General features: G+C 37.3%; 1 protein-coding gene and 1 pseudogene across 1 annotated transcript; both read left to right on the top strand.

Moving 5' to 3' along the window:
- Window positions 1-7,264: 7,264 nt before the first annotated feature.
- LOC132175460 (transcription factor TCP19) lies at window positions 7,265-9,123 on the top strand. The gene has a single exon (XM_059587413.2). It carries the CDS (start codon window positions 7,830-7,832, stop codon window positions 8,931-8,933), a length of 1,104 nt encoding a protein of 367 aa, XP_059443396.2. The 5' UTR covers window positions 7,265-7,829; the 3' UTR covers window positions 8,934-9,123.
- Window positions 9,124-16,227: 7,104 nt separating this feature from the next.
- Window positions 16,228-19,732, top strand: LOC132174364 (cucumisin-like; annotated as a pseudogene).
- The last annotated feature ends 930 nt before the right edge of the window (window positions 19,733-20,662 follow it).

The raw sequence follows: 20,662 nt of genomic DNA, 5'->3' as shown, positions 1-20,662 counted from the left end.
CTTTTCATTGTCTTGTAAAGAACTAATTAAGATTACATTTGGCACCACGATTTTGCAGGCAAAACACGTGTTTTTAAATAAAATAGCAAACTGTGTGATGTTTGGGAGTCCGTTTAAAAAAAATGGGAATTTTTTAAAGAATGCACAATTTTAGAAAGAGTTTATGGCATTATTTTTTCAAATCATAGATTTTATCTATCGCTGTATTTTTAAAAATTATATTTTCATTTTATATCAAAGATGGCCATTTCACCATACTTTAATGATGGCCTAGAGTCTACTATTGTTGGGCCAAGAGGAGAGGAAAAAGTTCACTATTTGTGAGTGAACAAAATTTTCCTTCAAATTGGGCTAAAAAAATTCCTTTAAATTAGTCTATTAAATTGATGTCTATCTTAAAATGCATGTGAGAATCACATATTTTAAGGACATATATCAGTTTAATAAATAGAATTTGAAGTCTCCCATTGCTTAGCCAAGAGGAAGAGCACTATGGGGTCGGCCCCAAAAAAGAGAGTAACTAAGATATGAGAATCACATGTTCTATTAAAAATGTATGTGAAAATCACATGTTTTATTAAAAATGCACGTGAGAATCACATGTTTTATTAAAAATGCACATGAGAATCACATGTTCTATTCAAAAGATACATGAGAATCACATGTTTTAAGGACAAATATCAGTTTAATAAATCAAATTTAAAATCTCTCATTGCTCGGCCAAGAGGAAGAGAAGTTTGAGGTCACCCTAAAAAAGAGAGCAACTAAGATGCACATCTAAACATGTGATCAAAGGCTTTGTAGGAGCTTAATATGAGGACTTCTCATGTCCTCTTGTGAGTCCATTGATATACATGTTAGAATAGCCTTTAATTAAAAAACTTAACCCACAGATTTGGGCTTAACCACGTTATATCAATTACTCACTTTTCTTACTACTTTGTTGATATATAGTTTAACCATTCAACCACTTGATAAATTATTCTAAACACCTTTCAACATAATCAAGTAAAGGGTAACTTATGTCAAGTTTTATGTAATAAGATTGATTTTGGTGTACCAAATATCCACCCAATGGGGCCTAAGCAAAGAATGAGGATCCAACTTTATGAGTTGGGCCTAGCAGCCAGCCCTGTGGGCTAGGCTAGCTAGTTAACCCATTGTATGGACAATGCAAGGGAAGAGGGTGCAGTAAAAACTGCCCCGCCACATCATCTCAATTGTCAACTATATTCTCGGCATGGAATTGGAAGGCAATTAAGGGCCTGTTTGGTTTGTGAAATAGACCTTTGGAATGGAATGGTTATTCCTATGGAATATTCATTTTTTTGTTTGGTATGAGTCTATTCTAGAGAATAGTTATTTCCATCAGAATGACTAATTTCATACACACAAAAATAACTATTTCTCTAAAAAATGAGCGAAATAACTATTCCTTATAGCATTCCTAACAGCCTCACCAAATTTCACTCATTAAAATAACCAAAAATACATTTTTAGTTATTTTAACAACTCACTTTTTTAGAGCATTCCAGCAGCCTCACTATTTTAACAATCCACTTTCATTATTTCATTTAAATATTATTTTTCAAAAATTTGTTTTTTATTTTTTTAACTATTAAAGGAAGATAGAGAAACGAAAAGATAGAAGGAAGAGAGAGAAATTAGTTGTTTAATCAATAGGTGACTGGATAGTAAATTTAAATTTGGTAAGCAATGTTCACCTCACTACTTTTTTTTATTAAAGTAATGTGGCTGAAAATTGGACATTTAGGCCATTTTGGTTAAATAGCCTCACCAAAATAATAAAAAAATGGTTTTGATGAGGTTGTAAGGAGTGCTCTTATAGAATGGAACAGATTTTTCAAAAAAACCTCTTAAAATTTTTTATTTTATTTTAAACTTAAAAAAAAAATGAAAATTAAAGGGGGTGGTCGATCACCACCACAAAAGAGGCAGGGGTGGTTGCACCCCCCCCCCCCCCTCGGGCGAGGCATCCAAGGGTGGTGCAATCTCGGGGTGGTTACGACCACCCCTGATGCTCATCGGGGGTGGCTGTAGCACCCCAGATTTGTTCCAGGGGTGGTCGATCACCACCACAAAAGAGGCAGGGGTGATTGCACACCCCCCCCACCCCGCGCGAGGCATCCGAGGGTGGTGCAATCTCGGGGTGGTTACGACCACCCCTGATGCTCATCGGGGGTGGCCGTAGCACCCCAGATTTGTTCCAGGGGTGGCCGAGCTGCACTGGGGTGGTCGCGGCCACCCCAAAAGCCCTCTGGAGTGGCCGCGACCACCCCCGTAGGTCGTTGGGAATGGCCGCAGCCATCCTTGTGGTCGCACCACCCCCGGCCGGTTTTGTGGGTGGCTGGGTGGTCGACCACCCACTATTTTTTTTATTTTTTATTTTTTCTAATATGAATTGCAAAAATAAAATAAAATAATGCGGAGCTTTTAGTAATTTTGATTCAATTTTTTTATTACCAAACTAAAGAATTTGAATAATTATTCCATTCCAACTTCTTCTATTCTCAGTAATACCTATTTATTTTCCTAATGGAATACCCATTCTGCAAACTAAACGGGGCCTAAGTCTATAACACGCTAGTGAGCATGGATGCATTTTCCTTAGGACCATATCCAACAAGTGAACGACACGTGGGGGAGTGTCACTACACAACACTTAATGAGTGTTATGTATATCAAAAATATATTTAACTAGGGAGTGACCCGACCATACTAATGTACAGGAACATGCTTGGTATAAAGAAATGACAACTAATTCGGGTACACAAATTTTGAGCATAAAGCGACGTTTGGTTTCTCCCTCTTTCTTTCTTTTCAAAAATATTCACCGACTCAAGCATCAGAAGTATCTCGATGGCAACCCCGTCGAGTCTCTGAGCTTAACTCTTCTCCTTCCCTTGCATGTATTCCTGTTATAAGGTTTGGGTGCGATTATCTGCATCAACAAATTTAGCAATCTCTTAAGTTATCTGCAGATTCACATCATAAATTATATCTTAGATGTGGTATCAAACATCAAAAACAAACATTTTCCCGGGATGCCCCTTTGCCATAATTATTTGGAGAAATTCTAAATGGCTTATGGATTCAAATGTAAGCATATAAACTAAATTATGCTATAATAAAAAAACACAGCGGAAATAAAGGATTTTAGAATCACCTCTAGCCATTGCTTTGCTCAAGTGAAATGAAAAAAAACTCCTTAGCAACAAAGAATCCAGAAAACTAGAAAACAAGATTTTAGAGAAAAGTTCTTCTGACCTATGCCTACCAGTACAATACCGTGTAAAATGATGGAATACACAAGGCTTTTTATAGGTAGGTCAGAGACCTACCTTTAAAAAAAGCAAATTTTCTTTCCATTTAGCATTGGAACAGTACTTTCAATAACAATGCTAGGAATAGCCGCAATAATCAAGGAAAATAAAATACTTTAATGCTATGAAATTAACCAATGCTAATTTAATAGTAAATTTTAACCTACCTGTAGGCAAAGATTGCATCACGCATGAAATTTACTCTTTATTAATAGGACTAATAAATTTAATATTAATAAATAAATTTTTTCCATACCTGTGGGCTTAAGAAAAATTTTATTTTCAATGTTAAATTTACTATCTTATTCTAATTAATTCATAAAAATAAAAATGTCCTTGTGGGGATTAGTAATTAAATTTATGAATTAATTACAATGTAATGCTAATTTTCTTTATGAAGTTCACATATATAATCTTGATGCAATTATCATTATAAAATTGGGATGCTGTGGCTCTCCCAAAATTATTATGATAACCACGACTTCATTAACATCTAATAACTGTATAGATGCCAAAATAAAGTTCTTAAGAACAAAGACCAAACCAACATGTAAGTGGGTAAACATTGTTTTTCAAAGTACAACCAGATAAGTTCCCAGAAATGTGAGGGCACGCACAATGGCACACTTAAATCCCAAGACTTTTCTTAGTCAGAATTTTCCTAGACATTACAATTTTGGATAGTACCATAAACATTCACTAATATTTGTGGCTTAGTTAATTATTCTTAGATCTAGGCATCAAACAATTTATATTTAAACAATATAAATTAAAAGAATAAATATATTCCCAAATTCATGCATTAAAAAAACATTAATTTAATAGTGAACAATTTAAATCATAAGAGAAATAGAAATGTGACATGTGAACTTATTAAATTGCATAGCCTAATGGTCTTGAAAGTGGCCTTAGGCCTTTACAACTTAAGGACCCAACCTAAGATATAAACCCACACGAGGGCCTATATACACTTTTTTTTTTTTTTTTTTTTTTTTTTTTTTTAATTTTATTTATTTTAAAAAAACAAAATGAATCAGGCTTAATAAAGCCATATTCAGTGGTCCAAACCTATTGATCCGATTTCTATATGGTTGAAACACCACCTGGAAAACTTTAACTCCCCAAAACCGCCACCCTCCCTGATGCGCCGGCCACCAAGGGCCGGCACTCCAGCCAAACGATAGGCATCCTGTAGGGCTGCCCGTTGTCTTCCTTTATAGGTGGCGCATGGTGATTAAAGCATAACTTTGCAAAATTTTCTGCACTGATGATTAAAACCAGACTTTTGCTTATGAAGTTGTATGTTATCTTAATCACTTATAGAAGGTGTGGATGCATAGTGGTGGTCTCTCTGACAAGAATTTTCGATGAAATTGCATAGTACAAATATAAAAAGATCAATGATTCAAACATGAAAATACACAAACAGTGTTAATAGTTTTCATGCTTTGCTGTAACAGTATGTGAACAATGAATATATCTAAAATTGAAAGTTCGCAATACGACAAATCCTTTTTTTTTTAATAATACGACAAATCTTAATGCTGAACAAAATAGCACAGAGGAAGCTGTGATACCACATGTAAGCATATAAACTAAATTATGCTATAATAGAAAACACAACGAAAATAAAGGATTTTAGAATCACCTCCAACCATTGCTTTGCCCAAGCGAAATGAAAAAAAACTTCTTAGCAACAAAGAATCTAGAAAACTGGAAAACAAGATTTTAGAGAAAGGTTCTTTTAACCTATACTTACCAGTATAATATCGTGTAAAATGATGGAATACAAATGGCTTTGTATAGGTAGATCAGGAACCTTTGTTCGTAATTGTTATTGATTTTGTTCCTCCCATCAAGGAGCAAAATCACTCAATGAAATAAATTTCATAACATCATTTTGAATTCCATAACATCTTTTGCTAGAATAAATTCCTTGATATTGTAACTGAAAAAATTATAATAAATATAATCGTAACCGAAATTATATTAAATATAGTCGTAAATAAATGTGGCATAAAGGCCATTATACCTCATAGGATTTTTTTACATCAAAAGCCTTTGTAAGCAAACCTATTGATGTTTGGATCAAAGCTCTCCTCAAGCCCCATTTCATTGTGACAATTCCACTTGAACACACCCATTCCTTCCAAGTGAATGCAGCAATTACAATGGATTTAATTTGGATGTGCAAGAATAAAATCATTCGTACGAGTGTTGCCCTTGACATTCAAAGCTAAATAAAGCAAATTCTTGTTACTTTCAACTTTCACATGAAGGCTTGGAAATCTGCCTCTAAGGACCAAGAAATTTGGACTGCTCCCCTCACTTTTAGTTATTTTGACAATCAACAAGGCCCACCTCTTCTCATATTGAAACATTGGCCTGATTAATATTGATATTCATCATATTTTGCCTTTGCTTCCTTCTTGGACTACTTTCAAAGTTTTGAGATATGCCAATTTTAAGGCAAACATTATTGCTAAATGGGTAGCTTCCTAGTTCCCATCAAGTTTTCGGAAGCATTCTCATATTCTTTCCCATTTTCTTTTTTCATTTAGATTAAGAGTGAAAAAGACCATGTAATCCTTTCCCCATTTATTTCTTAGGAAAAAAAAAATCATACACAAATTGTCTTCCCAGAGGCATTTGGTAACTGGAGACTAAAATGAAAAGTTTTACCAAAACAACGTGAGATTCTACACCTTGAAACTCTTGCACAATAGGTCTCATGATTGCAAAACTTACTCTCTCCATTTTCTAGGGCATTTCAAATAAGATGAAGAAGAAATTAAATTTATGTTTTTAGCCAAGAGAAATCAAATCCATTACTTAGCGTCTAGCTACAATATTATACATTTCCTCTCTTACCAGCCCCCTCGATATTCTAAAGGAGGATTTTTATTATTATTATTTTTTTCCCTAATCAAATAAGGAAGAGTTACATGGGATCCAAAACAGAAATGGGTGAGCTCTCCCAACAAAAGACTAAAAATAAAATACAGTACAGAAAATACAAACCAATAATAGAATAATTGGTAAAAAAATGACCTGGTTCTTTCTATCTTGGACAAAAGCCAATTAAGACTTTTCTTCTGATATGTATTAAGCAAATTAGAGCTGCACGACTAATGTTTTGTCCCGACTAATCTTTTGAACATGTGTTTTTCCCTTGTCCACACACAAAATAATGACCCGATCACATTGAATCTTAAAGCATTATATGAGGCGCTTATCGAAGCAAAGGCTAGGACAAAAGAAATAGGATCGAGTATAATTAGTTGACCGTATTGCATGTAATACATGATACTAATGTAAAAGGATAGGTGAGACTAGCACCTTTTCGGGCTACTGGGGCACTTGCTCGAGCAGGTGAAGGACCCACCTATTCTCTTACATTCTCTGCAATACCGATATCTAATGACAGTTGATTCAAATCCAAGGTAAGGTGCCAATAATTATTGCTTCATCAAAAAATATTTATTGGATCTGTGACTATATAGCAAACGAAACAGGGTTCAATATATAGGACACTAAAGTGAGAGAATAGGTGAGCCCTGGACCTGTTCGGCCAACTGCATGCACTTACTTGAGCTACTGGGGCACTTGTTCGACTAGGTGTGAGACTTGCTTACCCTTTCACATTAATCAAAGGCAAAATGCCAACAATTATTACTTCATGAAAAAATATTTATTAAAGCAATGACTAGGGTAATAGAAACAAGATCGAATGTTCTTCAAGAGGTAGTTCAATCGGCTGGAAACTATGCCTCATAAAGCGGAGGTCACTAATTCGAATCTCTCTTCTCCTTCTTGTATGGACATGTCAAAAAAAAAAAAAAAATTGAGTGTAATTAACTATTTATATTGTATATAATACAAGATACTCGTGTGAGAATTGAAAAGATAGGTAAGCCCTGCATCTACAAGTACGTGCGTACGTGTACTTGAATTGGTGATATATGAAATTCACCTATCCTCTTGCAGAAAATATGGCAAAGCAATCGTACAAGAAGAAGAAGGAGGAGGAGGAGTAGGAGGAGGAGAAGGAGGAGAGGTGGTATTGCTTTCCGCTAGTGCATGGACCACCAAAGAGAGGTGGTGTCAACCAATAAAATCCACTTGTTAAGCCAGAAAGACAAACCTTTTCCAGACCTTTCTGACACTACTCTGTGACCCAATTGGTTGAGACCGGGGCCCACCTTCCCCACAGTGGTCCACTAGTTGGGACAGATGACAATCCGAAAGGTCACCCAGTGGGACCCAAGACGTGGCACCCCATCACCACCACAAACCTTCTCTGATCGAATCTACACCGTCCAATCATACCATCCCAAAGCCAATAAATCCGAGGGGCCTGATTCTTTATCGTCCATGTCCTCTCTGTTATATTACCGTTTCAGTAACTCCCTCTGACCTCAACCAAAACCAAGCCCTAACTTTCCCTCGAATTCTCGGGAAACAAACGGTCCAATTTCCCCCGAAATGACGTCGTATCAAGAGCAGGACATGGATCAAGACGACGACGGAGGGAGCACCTCCGATCTCAGCACCAGCACCGGGGACCCGGAGGAGAACCCTAATCACAAGGGCCTCTCGAAACCAACAAACTTCGAGAATACGATGGCGATTCAGGCCATCCCGTTGAAAGAAGAGCCCTTGGACTCGGACCCGGACCCGGACCCGGACCTGAAGAACCACCAGGCTCTCCCGCCGGTGACCCCCGCGCAGCCGATCGGGATGGTCCCCGTCGGGATGCCAGTGCCGGCGGCGAGGCGGTCGTCCACGAAGGACCGGCATACGAAGGTGGAGGGTCGTGGCCGGAGGATCCGAATACCCGCCACTTGCGCCGCCCGGATCTTCCAGCTGACCCGCGAGCTCGGCCACAAGTCCGACGGCGAGACAGTCCGGTGGCTGCTCGAACACGCCGAGCAGGCCATCATCGAGGCCACCGGCACCGGAACCGTCCCCGCCATCGCCGTATCAGTCGGCGGCACCCTCAAAATCCCCACCAGCACTACCTCCAACACAACCACAGTCCCTTCATCCACCACCACATCCACCAAGAAACGAAAACGACCGTCGAACAGCGAATTCGTGGACATAAACGACGCCGTGTCGCAGCCGTCGACTCTGGCGCCGGTTCAGCCCGCCACGCCCGCGGTTCCTCAGGGTCTGGTCCCGGTCTGGGCCGTGGGGAACTCGGGCATGATGGTCCCAGCCAACGCGTTCTGGATGATCCCCCAGGCCCAGCCTGGACCCTCCTCGAACCAAAGCCCCCAGATATGGGCCTTCTCTCCCACGGTCTTCAACATGTCGGCCAGGCCTATCTCATCTTTTATCGACGCCAACGTAAATGTTCCCACCGGCGTGGAGCTGTCGAACTCTGCGGTGAGCACGACCTCCATCGGGGCCAAGGTGGCGAAGAACTCGTCGTCAACGATGGCGGCGAGTGTGAGTTCGGGTGGTGGGAGTAGTAAGGCTCAGATGCTGAGGGACTTCTCGTTGGAGATTTACGATAAGCAGGAGTTGCAGTTGATGGGTCGGGCTGGGAACCAGCAAACCCTTTCTTCGTCTTCGAAGCCATGAAAATGGAGGGAGAGAAACAGTGGATTAATTAGCGTTCGCAATTTGGGTGCAATTTCCCACTGCACAAGAACAAGATAATAAGAATCATGAAACAAATGTAGGGTTTTTTTTTTTTTTTTTCTTAAATAATTTTCCTGTTCCTCATTTGTGTTACCAAATGGATTAGTGATGTTAATGTTTTTGTTTCTCTTCCAATTTTCTCGGTAGCCATGAACAAGAACAACTTTTCCTTTTTATAATTTCCTATTAAAACAATTCTCACGCATGGTGCTGTTGGAAACCTCTATCTACATTTGTCTTTTTATATAGCATGAATTATAGGAGAATAATTAAGCATGTTTGAAAGAGATCTTTCTCTTTCAAGTTCATTCATATTAAACAAATTATGTAAATAGTGTTGTGTTACCCGTTTACCTAAACTAAACAAGATTTGAATTAGGATGTTCGCCACTTCAAGTGAGGTGAAATTACTCTTGGAAAGCTAAAATGTTACTTTTGAAGGGGTTATTACATTTCAAAAAAAAATAATAATAATAAAGTATAAAATTTTAGAATGTCTCTTGTTCTATCCTTGATTTTAAAGTGAATTGGAAATGCATCATTTTATAATTTAGATTAAATTTTACAGATTTAATAACTTTTATGTTATTACATAATAAATATATAATCATTTTTAAATGATATGACATTATCTATACAATTAAATATAACAAAAAAATAAATAAATCATAAAATAGTTCTTCTCTATCTTACTTAGGATCATATTCATATTCTTTCGGAGGAATTTTGATACGATTAATTTAACATGTTATATTCTTATCTTATATTCATAATTCGATACGAACCCAACCATAAACCCTAATTTTCGTTTGAAATTGTACTCACAAATAATGTCAACCTCCTACCATTTTGTGTGCGTGTGTGTGTTTTTTTTTTTTATAAAAAAAATGGAGAGTTAACAGAGAGCAGAGACAATTGGGTTTATCTTTTGGAAAGAAGAATTTTCCCTAACGGGAGTATTTTAAAAAAGTCACTTATATTAAAAAGGCAAAAAAAAAAGAGTATTTTAAAAAAGTCATTTTGACCGTACGCAAATGAGATCAAAGCTTCCACGTGCGAATTCGTTGGGGGGTGGGGTGGTCCACCTCCAAATGGTGGGTCAACAAGCCCAATAGAAAGTTCCCAGCCGCCACCCCACGCTCTCTGAGTGGATGTGACCGACACGTCAATTCTCAGCGTCCATCGTTTCAGAACAATCACCCAATCAGCACGATATTTTGTTGAAAAAGTGTAGGCACACGCGCTAGCAGGAAGGGCGTGGGAGTGGAGTGGGATTAAAAATGTGATGCCCGTGTAGTGTGGGGGCTACGTTGAAGCTGTCATGGATGAGGTACGCGTGCACCGAGGGGCCGTGGGGTCCAACCGGTTGCCCTTCTCTATCGGGTTGGGTGGGGCTCGATATTTGTGGACCCACCGGGGTTTTTGGGTGGTGGGGCCCGGTGGCTTTGACGATTGAGATGAAAGCACAAAAGCATGGGGCTCCACCGCTCCACCGCCTGTTCATCAACCATTTTTTTCGGTGGGGCCCCCGGCTTCTGTACTACTAGTCTACTATATAGACGGCCATTGTATATCGTGTGGTCCCGGGTCCACCTTCTTTTTTTATGTTTGGGTCGCAGTGGTCCACCTCATTGTATGGGACCATGCTTGGAATATTGCGGTCCTCGTGGGTCCTCGTCCGCCATACATATTCTCTAATTATTAAAGGTCGAGCAAATTCTTTCTATTCAATTTATTACTTTATTATCATCATTATTTTTTTAAAAAGTGTACGTAATTCTCATGTGTATTTTTATATATTTTAAAAAATATATATTAATTTAATAAATTGTGATGTAGATAAAAAAAAAAAAAAAAAAAAAAAAAAATGAGCATGACCTAAAGCCACTCGGGTGGGTGGTTTTCTTCTTATTTTGTAAGTGACTTGTAGTAAAATTCAAGAGTATAAAATTTGGTATCATCGGATTGACGGGTCGAAAGAATTTATTCAACTCAACCTTTTTTTTTTTTTTTTTTTTTAAGAGCGGAGGGTATTTGGGATTTTCTTTTTGATTACTCCTTCGAGCATGCATAGTACTCCCTTCAAGAAGATTATTATGCAAGTAGAATTTCGAATCTTGGACCAACATAAAACTATATGTGTTTTATAAAATGACATGGTTGTAATTACGTGAAATTTGTATGAATATTTTTGTCCATCCGTAAATTTCATTAAACAAGAATCATGTTGTGCATCGAGTTTTGGAAGCACGATTTGAAAAATGATCAATTTCAAGCTTTTTCTTAAAATGCAATTTTGTGCTTTTTGGGATATACAAAAGTGCTTTTGAGAATTTTTTTTTTTACGTGCTTAAAAGTGCATTTTAGGATCTCAAAAGCTAAACTAAACAAGCCCTTAACCCTCGGGGTTTAGATGCAGACTTTATTTAATTTTCAAGATGTGTTAAGTGAGCCCATTATTATTCAACGCTAAAGCTAGAGCCCTTTCATGTTAGAGTAATTCTATTCATCACTCATCTCATTCCCCTCACATTACCCCAAAGCCTATATGACATGGTCCATTCAATCAAAAAGTCAATCTTTATGCATCAAATGATATGAGGACCATACCACGTAAACTTTAGGGGATAAAGTAGTAATGTAGAGTATTACTCTTCGTGTTAATTACAATTTACACATGAATCGTCTAATTTACAAAGATAAAGCTCCAATTAGTTATAATTGATTTTAGACTCATTGATTCCATCTATAATCGAACAATTGAGTAATGGCCATACTCCCACCCACCTTATTCTTTGATATTGCTGTGTCACGTCAGCTAAAAAAAATGTTCAAAACGAGCCCTCAACCCTTGGGGTTTAGATGTAAACTTTATTTAATTTTCAAGATGTGTTACGTGAGTCCATTATTATTCAACACTAAAGCTAGAGCCCTTTCATGTTAGTGTAATTCTATTCATCACTCATCTCATTCCCCTCACATCACCCCCAAAGCTTATATGACATAGTCTCTTCAATCAAAAAGTCAATTTTCATGCATCAAATGATAGGAGAACCATACCATGTAAACTTTGGGGGATAAAGTAGTAATGTATAGTATTGCTCTTTGTGCTAATTACATTTTATACATGAATCATCTAATTTACAAAGATTAAGCTCCAATTAATTATAATTGATTTTAGACTCATTGATTCCATCTATAATTGAACAATTGAGCAATGGCCATACTCCCACCCACCTTATTCTTTGATATTGCCATGTCACGTCAGCTAAAAAAAAATGTTCACACCACCCCCTTTTAGTCGGTTCCATCCATAATCACCAAATTTGATGCGCAATTACCCTTGGAGGTTTAACTGGAGCGGCCAACCACCTCCAGCCTTACATGAGAGAAGCTGACTAGTATTGTTTTATATAAGTAATGGTACTCTTGACACTAATTTATCACATCAATTTCATACTAGTCGATGTGAAGTAGTTTAGGTAACTTTTCACATCAATCACTTAAAAACAAACAAATAAATAAATAAACTACTTAAAATAAAATAAAAATTACTCTATTCGTATTTAAAATAGGTGAGGAGACAAAGCTATTATTAAAATATCGTATTTCCTATTTGTAAACCCTCTCCAAGGTTTGATATGGCTACTTACTTTTTGCTTACCTTGAAAAGCAAATAAATTTTGTCACATATTGCCTTTCTAAAGATACATGATTTTTTTTTTTTTTTTTGACATGTCCGTACAAGAGGGAGGAGGGAGATTCGAACTAGTGACCTCTACTTCATTAGGCGTGGTCCCAGCCGATTGATCTACCTTTTGAAGATAGATACATAAAATTTTGGTTGGAAGACAAAGATTTTGATACGGACCTCCACATTTTTAGTGTAAATTATGATTTTTAATGTTGATGAGCTTTTCAGAAACTCGGGGTTAGATTTCACTTTCATTACGATGGGAGAGGTCATTCTTAATATTTAATTAAGCTTGGTCTCACATGTTATTAGGTTACATTGATCTATTAATCTAAAAGGATTAGTGAAGTTACAATTAGCTAGGTTGTGTTGGCATGAGCATTGTGCAAGTGAAAATGCTCTCTCTGTTTGATTTTTCTGAGCGTGCGGAGCACTTAGACTATAGATTTTGTGGATATCGATCTAGTAGTATGCTCCCCCGTTTGAAGATCTATGCATGAGGTACTGCATTTATTTTATTCCGCCGTCTATATTTCTAACAGAAATCAATATAGGCTTAACACATTTAAAATCTAATCATTCAAGATGGGTAATCTTGAATGATTAAAAAAAAAATCAGAGCTTTTGAAGCAATGAAAAGTTGTCAACTAAACAGTACCCTATAAAAGTGGGCCTTGAAAGTGTTTCTGGGCCTACAGGAGTTGAAGCTGTCAGATCACTCAAACATAATATTTATTGACAGCTGTAGAAGGGGGCCCATCGTTGGGCCCAAAGCTATATCACTAGTGGGCCCAAGATAGTTGGGCTGTCTTCTTGATTTCGGAAAGAGCCGAATACTCAAAAAGTCAAATAGGAGAAGAGAAGCACATAACATAAGCAAATATTAATGGAATATGATCCTCTTGATTCCTCTCCATTTAAGAGAAGGTTGGTGAAGTAAATAATGTAGATCTATAGGCCTGAAAATTTAGTTTGAGAGTTGTACTTGTTACAATATTAATTAGATATGAATAAATTCATATTTTTTTATCTATAAAAAAAGTTATGATTTTTTAAAATTTTTTTAAAAATTTTAATTTAATTTAATTTAATTTTTTTTTTAATCGAAATAAGCTTTTGAAATAACTCATAATTAAACAATATACCAACAAAAGTCCTAAATTCATTGTGTATTCCTAATTTGTCTCATATTTCAATTAAAAATTTAATATATTGAGGAGTCTCATCTAATGGGAGAGCGCACGCGTGCGCGCACACACGTGTGAGAGAGAGAGAGAGAGAGAGTGTTGAAATATCAATTTAATGATTAAATTTGATATTTTCTATCAACTTAAAAGCTTTACCTTTTTTCTAATGGTCATATTTTTTAAAATTCGTCTTTTCTTGACGGTTATATTTTTCTTATTTTCCAACAAAAGATTAAATATAATAAATTTTAATAATTCATGAAATTCACGACAAAAATAAATAAATAAAAAGAGTCAGACCATTGAGTGTTTTTGGCCAGAAGGGAAAAAAGTCATGAAGTTCCCATTTGTTATAACATTTTTGACACTCAATTTTTTTTTTTTTTTTTTTTTTTTTTTTTTAAAAATGTTGAATTTGTTTTAAAAGCAATAATGAATTCATTAAAAAAAAAAGTCACACAAAACACTTAATAAACTAACAAATTTTTTATGAGAGATGTCACACACATCGATACTAGAGTCTTAAAAACCAACCAAGATAGTGGCTTCTATAGTTTAGTCAATGAGATATTTTGTCCAGAGAATGATAATTATTTGGTGTGAAAGGTTATATTATTTTTTGGTGTTTTAAGCTTAGGTGTCTGCTTCATATTTGAGAGTGTAAAACACCCGGTCTACACCAAGACCTAATTGAAGTTATTCTCTTTTAAATACTTAAGATGTTCTAATTACAAAGTTAAAAAATAATAAAAATGAAATTATATGAGTTTGGCTTGTTTAAGAAATAAGTTTAGTTTTTTTGTTTTGTTTCATATCGGTTCATTTATTAAACAAATCGAACTTGAGTCGAGTTTATATGAGTTGAACTCGAGTTGTTTACGATGTAACATCAGAGTCCTGCATGGGGAAGATGAGTCATCTACATAAAGTGGGTGGTTCATAAAAACACATATAGGTGTTAAGTCTAAACATTTCTTACTTACTAGATGAAACTTGACTATATAAGTGGTTTTAGAAAAGTTTCAAAATTGACTATTCATTTTGAAGTAATAGTGCAAATGTGGTTAACGCTTTTCTTTGGTCGTTAAAAATGGTATTAGGGCCACTTAGTAATTATGAGTGGTACTGGAGCACTAAATAGCATGGCCCTAATGAAGAAGTTAGGGGTTTAGGGGGGGTGGGGGAATGGGAAACTGTAACATCCCAGTCCAACATTAGGAAGATGAATTGCACATCTAGAGTTGGTGGTTTATAAAGACACTGATGGGTGCTAACTTCTAAGTCTCACATTACTTACTTACTAGGTGAAACTTAACTTTATAAGTGGTTCTATGGAAACTCCAAAATTGATTAGTCCTTTAGGGTGATAGTGCAGATGTGACTAACGCTTTCCCTAGGTTGTTAAAAATGGTATTAAAGCCACTTAGTATTGCCATGTAGTGCATGACCCTGATAAGGAAGTCATAGGCTTATGGGAGAATTGTAACACCTCGGTCCCATATTAGAAAGATGAGTTGCTCATATAAAGTGGGTGGTTTCTAAAGACACTTATGAATACTAAGTCTCACATTATTTACTTACTAATTACTATGTGAAACATTGCGAAAAATAAAAACTAAAAAAAATTACTATGCGAAACTGTTTTTTATAAGTGATTCTAGGGAAACTCCAAATTGACTTAATTAGTCATTTTGGGGTGATGGCACGAATTTGACTAGCGTTTTCCTTGAGTCACTACACTACATTCACCTTTTATTAATGGGGAGTATTAGAGTATTAATTAAATAATTAAATCAATCATTTCTTATTAGTCTAAGTTGGGCAACTAGTAATTTAACATGATACGTACGTAACATAACAGATTTAACATGGTATTAGAACGGAATAAATAGTTTTGTACTCTCATTCTTGTAAAACAAAGTGAACGGAATCTCCAAAATTGCAAGGGCCGGCCGGTAATTGAGTTCAAGATATGCATCATACATTGTTGCAAACGTTACTTAAAATTGTCGATAACAACAAAAAGAAAATCACGTACAGTTCACACACACACATATATATATATATATGATTTTTGAGCAAGTGACGACATATACTAGAACTTAAATAGACGACGCAAAGACAACAAATTCCTAGTTTATGTTTATCTTCAACTTCTGTTGTTTAACATGATTTGTCGACAATAACAAAACCAGAAACATCCACAGATTAGCCGGTGAAGCTCCATAAGAAATGCTGCAAACGGCGGACACAACAACTTTCAACTTCTCTTATATAAACATATACCTTAAAACTTTTATTTCTCAAGTCATTAACTTAATTAACACTCTATATTGAACAAAGTTCAATAGCAATGGCCAAGGCAGGGCTACATGTTCTTCTGTACCCATTGCTGCTTGCAGCTCTTCTGCAGAGCTGCCATGGCCAGGAAAGGAAGGTAGATTGGTTTTCTTAGTCATTTGTAACATTTTGAATAATGTCAAAAGTAATTCAACATGGGAAATTCTCTTTAAGGAACTTTTGCTATCTTACAGGTTCATGTTGTGTACATGGGAGAGAGGCCTCAAGGAGATTTTTCTGCTGCAGCAATGCACCATTCCATGCTAGAAAGAGTGCTTGGAAGGTTACTAATTTCAGCTTGTTTTTTCTTAATGTGTCTAGTTGATACCTTATGATATTTCACACTATAACAACAATGTTGTGAGCTTATATGTGATTCGAGTCACGTTAGCTACTAAAAAAATTTAACACTCTTCAATTACATGCTGACACGTGTTAGCAAGTTGTAAATTAGTTGTAAGTCTAGCATTTTTCATTTGGATAATGCAAAAGCCCACAATGCTTGCCTAGCCATCCGACGTATATCTGAAGTGGGTCCTTCCTATTACCACTGCCACATTGTTGAATTAAAAAAGCTTACGGAATTAGACTTTCTAGCTAAAAAGCCCTTGATGTAATAGACTTTTACCTTTTGAATTGTCTCTCAAGCGCGTACTTTTTTCCAATTGCAGTACTTCATCGGCCAAAGAGTCACTAATCTACAGTTATGGGAAGAGTTTTAACGGATTTGCAGCCAAGTTAACTGATGAAGAAGTTGCAAAGTTCTCAGGTGAGATTATTATATAAGAAGTGGCAAGGAATGAAATTTTAATACTGTTCTGTGCTAAAAGTAATTGAAATGTTTGCAGAAATGGAAGGTGTTATTTCAGTGATTCCAAACCATAAACTACATCTTCACACTACAAGATCATGGGATTTCATGGGTTTCACAAAAGGAAAAGTTGGATTCCCTCAACAAGGAAATGTCATTGTTGGGCTTCTTGACACAGGTTATAATTATATTAAGCACACAATTTTCACCATTTTTCACTGCATGATGATGAGCACCAAAGATAATGTTCTAATATGAAGTTTTTTCATGTCTCTTTTTGTGTTGCAGGAATCTGGCCAGAATCTGATAGCTTCAGTGATGAAGGGCTTAGCCCCCCACCCAGTAAATGGAAGGGTATATGCCAAGGTGCCAACTTCACCTGCAACAAGTGAGCTTTCTTTCTCCCCAGTACTTATTTGAGCACAGCCACGAGTCCAAACACCATTAGAGAAAAATATCAAATGAGACATGAAAAATGGCATTTTTTGTTTTTGACATTCATCTGAGCTAGCAACTCACAGAAATTCTCATATCACAGCAAGATCATCGGAGCCCGTTACTACAACAGTGAAAACTTCTACGACGTCACCGACTTCAAATCCCCAAGGGACTCCGTGGGTCATGGAACCCACACTTCCTCAACCGCTGCAGGAAGGGAGTTCGTCGGAGCTAGCTACTTTGGGCTAGCTCAAGGAACTGCAAGAGGTGGACTTCCCGGCGCAAGGATTGTCATATACAAAGTTTGCTGGGCATCCGGGTGCTCTGTAGCAGATATCCTTGCAGGTTTTGACGACGCAATAGCAGATGGAGTCGACATTATTTCGGTGTCCCTTGGTTTTGATGGGATTCTCCAATATTTTGAAGACCCCACGCCATGAGAAACGGCATTTTGACATCATGTTCTGCAGGAAACTCAGGGCCTTTTCCATACACCGTCGCCAATTATGCACCTTGGATATTGACTGTTGCTGCCAGCACCATTGACAGGAAATTTGTTGCCCAAGTTGTGCTTGGCAACGGACAAGTCTACACTGCGAGTTTTCCATTTAAAGTTATTTTATTCCATTGACATTTACTCAGTTCTATTTGGAAAACTTCTGACGTGACAGCAAAAACCAGACATTGGATTAATACTGTTTTTTATCAAATACTATGCTAATTTCTTGAAAAATACAATGAAGGGTCTCTCCATCAATAGCTTCGACCTCAGTGGAAGATCATTTCCCTTGATTTAGGGTGGAGATGCTGCAAACTACTCTGCAGGTGCTGACCTGGACATTTCAAAATTTTGCTTTCCTGGTGCCATGAATTCAATCAAAGTACAAGGAAAGATCGTCTTCTGTGAAAACCCTGAAGGCAACTTTGGAGAATGGCACCGGCATTCTAATAGGCCACGGGGTAGGAACCATTATTGCCGACTCATTCATTACCGATTTTGCCTTCAGTTACCCTTTACCAGCCACAGTGATCAGCACAGAAGATGGCCTCAAAGTTTTGGACTACATCAGATCGACAGAGTAAATATCAGTCATTGATAGTAGAAATTTCATCCTAACATGGCTTCTACATTGTCCTAATGAAATAATTCAACACTTGACAGAAACCCAATAGCAACTATTTTGGTTGGTGAGACATGGAAGGATGCATGGCACCTTATGTTGTATCATTTTCTTCCAGAGGATCCAACCCCATCACCCCAGACATTCTCAAGGTGATGTAGAAATATGAAAACTTAATTTGTATATATAATGATTGATGTGTCTAAATCCTGTTTGGATGATATGCAGCCTGATCTAACTGCCCCCGGCGTGGACATTCTCGCGGCTTGGTCTCCGGTGGCACCGCCTTCCATCGACTTTGACGACACTAGGAGCGTCAAATTCAACATTATTTCCGGCACGTCTATGTCCTGCCCTCACACAAGCGGTGCAGCGGCATATGTTAAGGCTGCTCATCCCAACTGGTCCCCTGCAGCCATTAAATCTGCCCTAATGACCACAGGTGAAGAGCAGAACTTGATTTGATAGTGCAATGTATAATCTTTCTCACTAAACCAAATTTCTATCATGAATAGCTTTCATTGTGGATTCAAAGAAGCACTAAGACCTTGAATTTGCTTATGGATCCGGTCACATCAACCCATTCAATGCCACAGAACCTGGGCTCATCTATATATGGTGCATCTGAGGCAGACTACATTGACTTCCTCTGCAAGCAAGGCTACAACACAACCACACTAAAAATCATCACCGGAGACAACAGTAGCTTCTGCAACACCACACAGCTTGGAAGAGCTTGGGACCTTAACTATCCCTCGTTCTCTGTCGCCGTGGAAGACGACCAGCCGATTAAAGCTGTGTTCACTAGGACAGTCACCAACGTTGGCTTACCAAACTCTACGTACACCGTCACTGGGTACATGCCTGCCCCTATTACCGTTACAGTTGAGCCATCTATCCTGTCTTTCTCTGCCATTGGAGAGAGGAAATCGTTCACAGTGAAGGTCTATGGCCCAAATATTGTACAGCAGCCTATCGTGTCAGGAGCAATTGTGTGGAGTGATGGGGTTTATGCGGTGAGAAGCCCAGTTGTGGTCTACACGATTCTCCTTGGTTCTGCATACTCTTCCTTCTCCATGCCTAATAGAAAACCAGATTTCAAAGGTTCCTCCTTTTATCACAAGAACGGGATCCTCCAACACAAATGAAACCCATCCATGGATTCTTTCAAACCATGCAGCGGTTTGTGTGCATTTAAGATGGCATGTCAGCTTTGTACTGCCTCTACAATATTGAAATAAAACTCGAACAAGACTGCTAAATGTTCATGGCACCTCTCTCTCTTTCTCTCTCTCTCACGGATCATTGGCATTGCTCACGAAGGGCAGAAGATATCACCAAAAACCCAAACTTCTTAAAAAAAAAAAAAAAAACAGAGAAAAACGGAAAATAAAATGAACCCAATGGATGTTCGAGCTTGAACAGGTTTTGGCATGTGATTGAGATACTCAGAAACAATTTTTTTCTTAAAAAAAAAAAAGCTTTTTCTTTATTTTTATAGAGACCTTCTTCTGCAGAAAATCAAAAGAACTTTTTTACAATGTTAAGAAAATATACTTAATTTTCAACTACATATATATACAACTTTTTTAATATGTGTTACTTTTCAAATATTTAAAAATCTAACAAAATTGGCATGAGTCTAAACTTAACAACATTGGATTCCCAAGTAAAGGAAGAAAAGTAGACGTCACAGCAGGCACCCATGACCCATGTGCTACTGTCAGCTTCCCTGGATATTTTTACCTTTATGCCTATTGTGTCCGTCTATAAATTATATTGTAAGAGGTTCAAGATGAAAGATCATCGGAAAACCTAGTCTTACCTTTGTAAGTTTGTTTCCTAGTATGTCCGGCAAAGAACACCCTTTATAGTCTAGGGTAGCAGTGACCTGAGAAGCCGTGTATAGGCGTTAAGGCGGTGGCCGGAATCGGAGAAGACGATCAGTCCCAAGAGCAGGAAAAGGGGTAGATGACCAAGAATTCCCGAGAAAGAGACTTGAGGGAGTGGCAATTGCGGAAGCCAGGTGAACCCTACTTTTATTATTAGAGAAGTGTTTATAGATTTGTGCCTAGATG

The sequence above is a fragment of the Corylus avellana genome, chromosome 3 (assembly GCF_965113065.1).
Source record: "Corylus avellana chromosome 3, dhCorAvel1.hap1.2, whole genome shotgun sequence".
Taxonomy (NCBI): Eukaryota; Viridiplantae; Streptophyta; class Magnoliopsida; order Fagales; family Betulaceae; genus Corylus; species Corylus avellana.
This window is presented reverse-complemented; position numbering and strand designations above follow the sequence as displayed.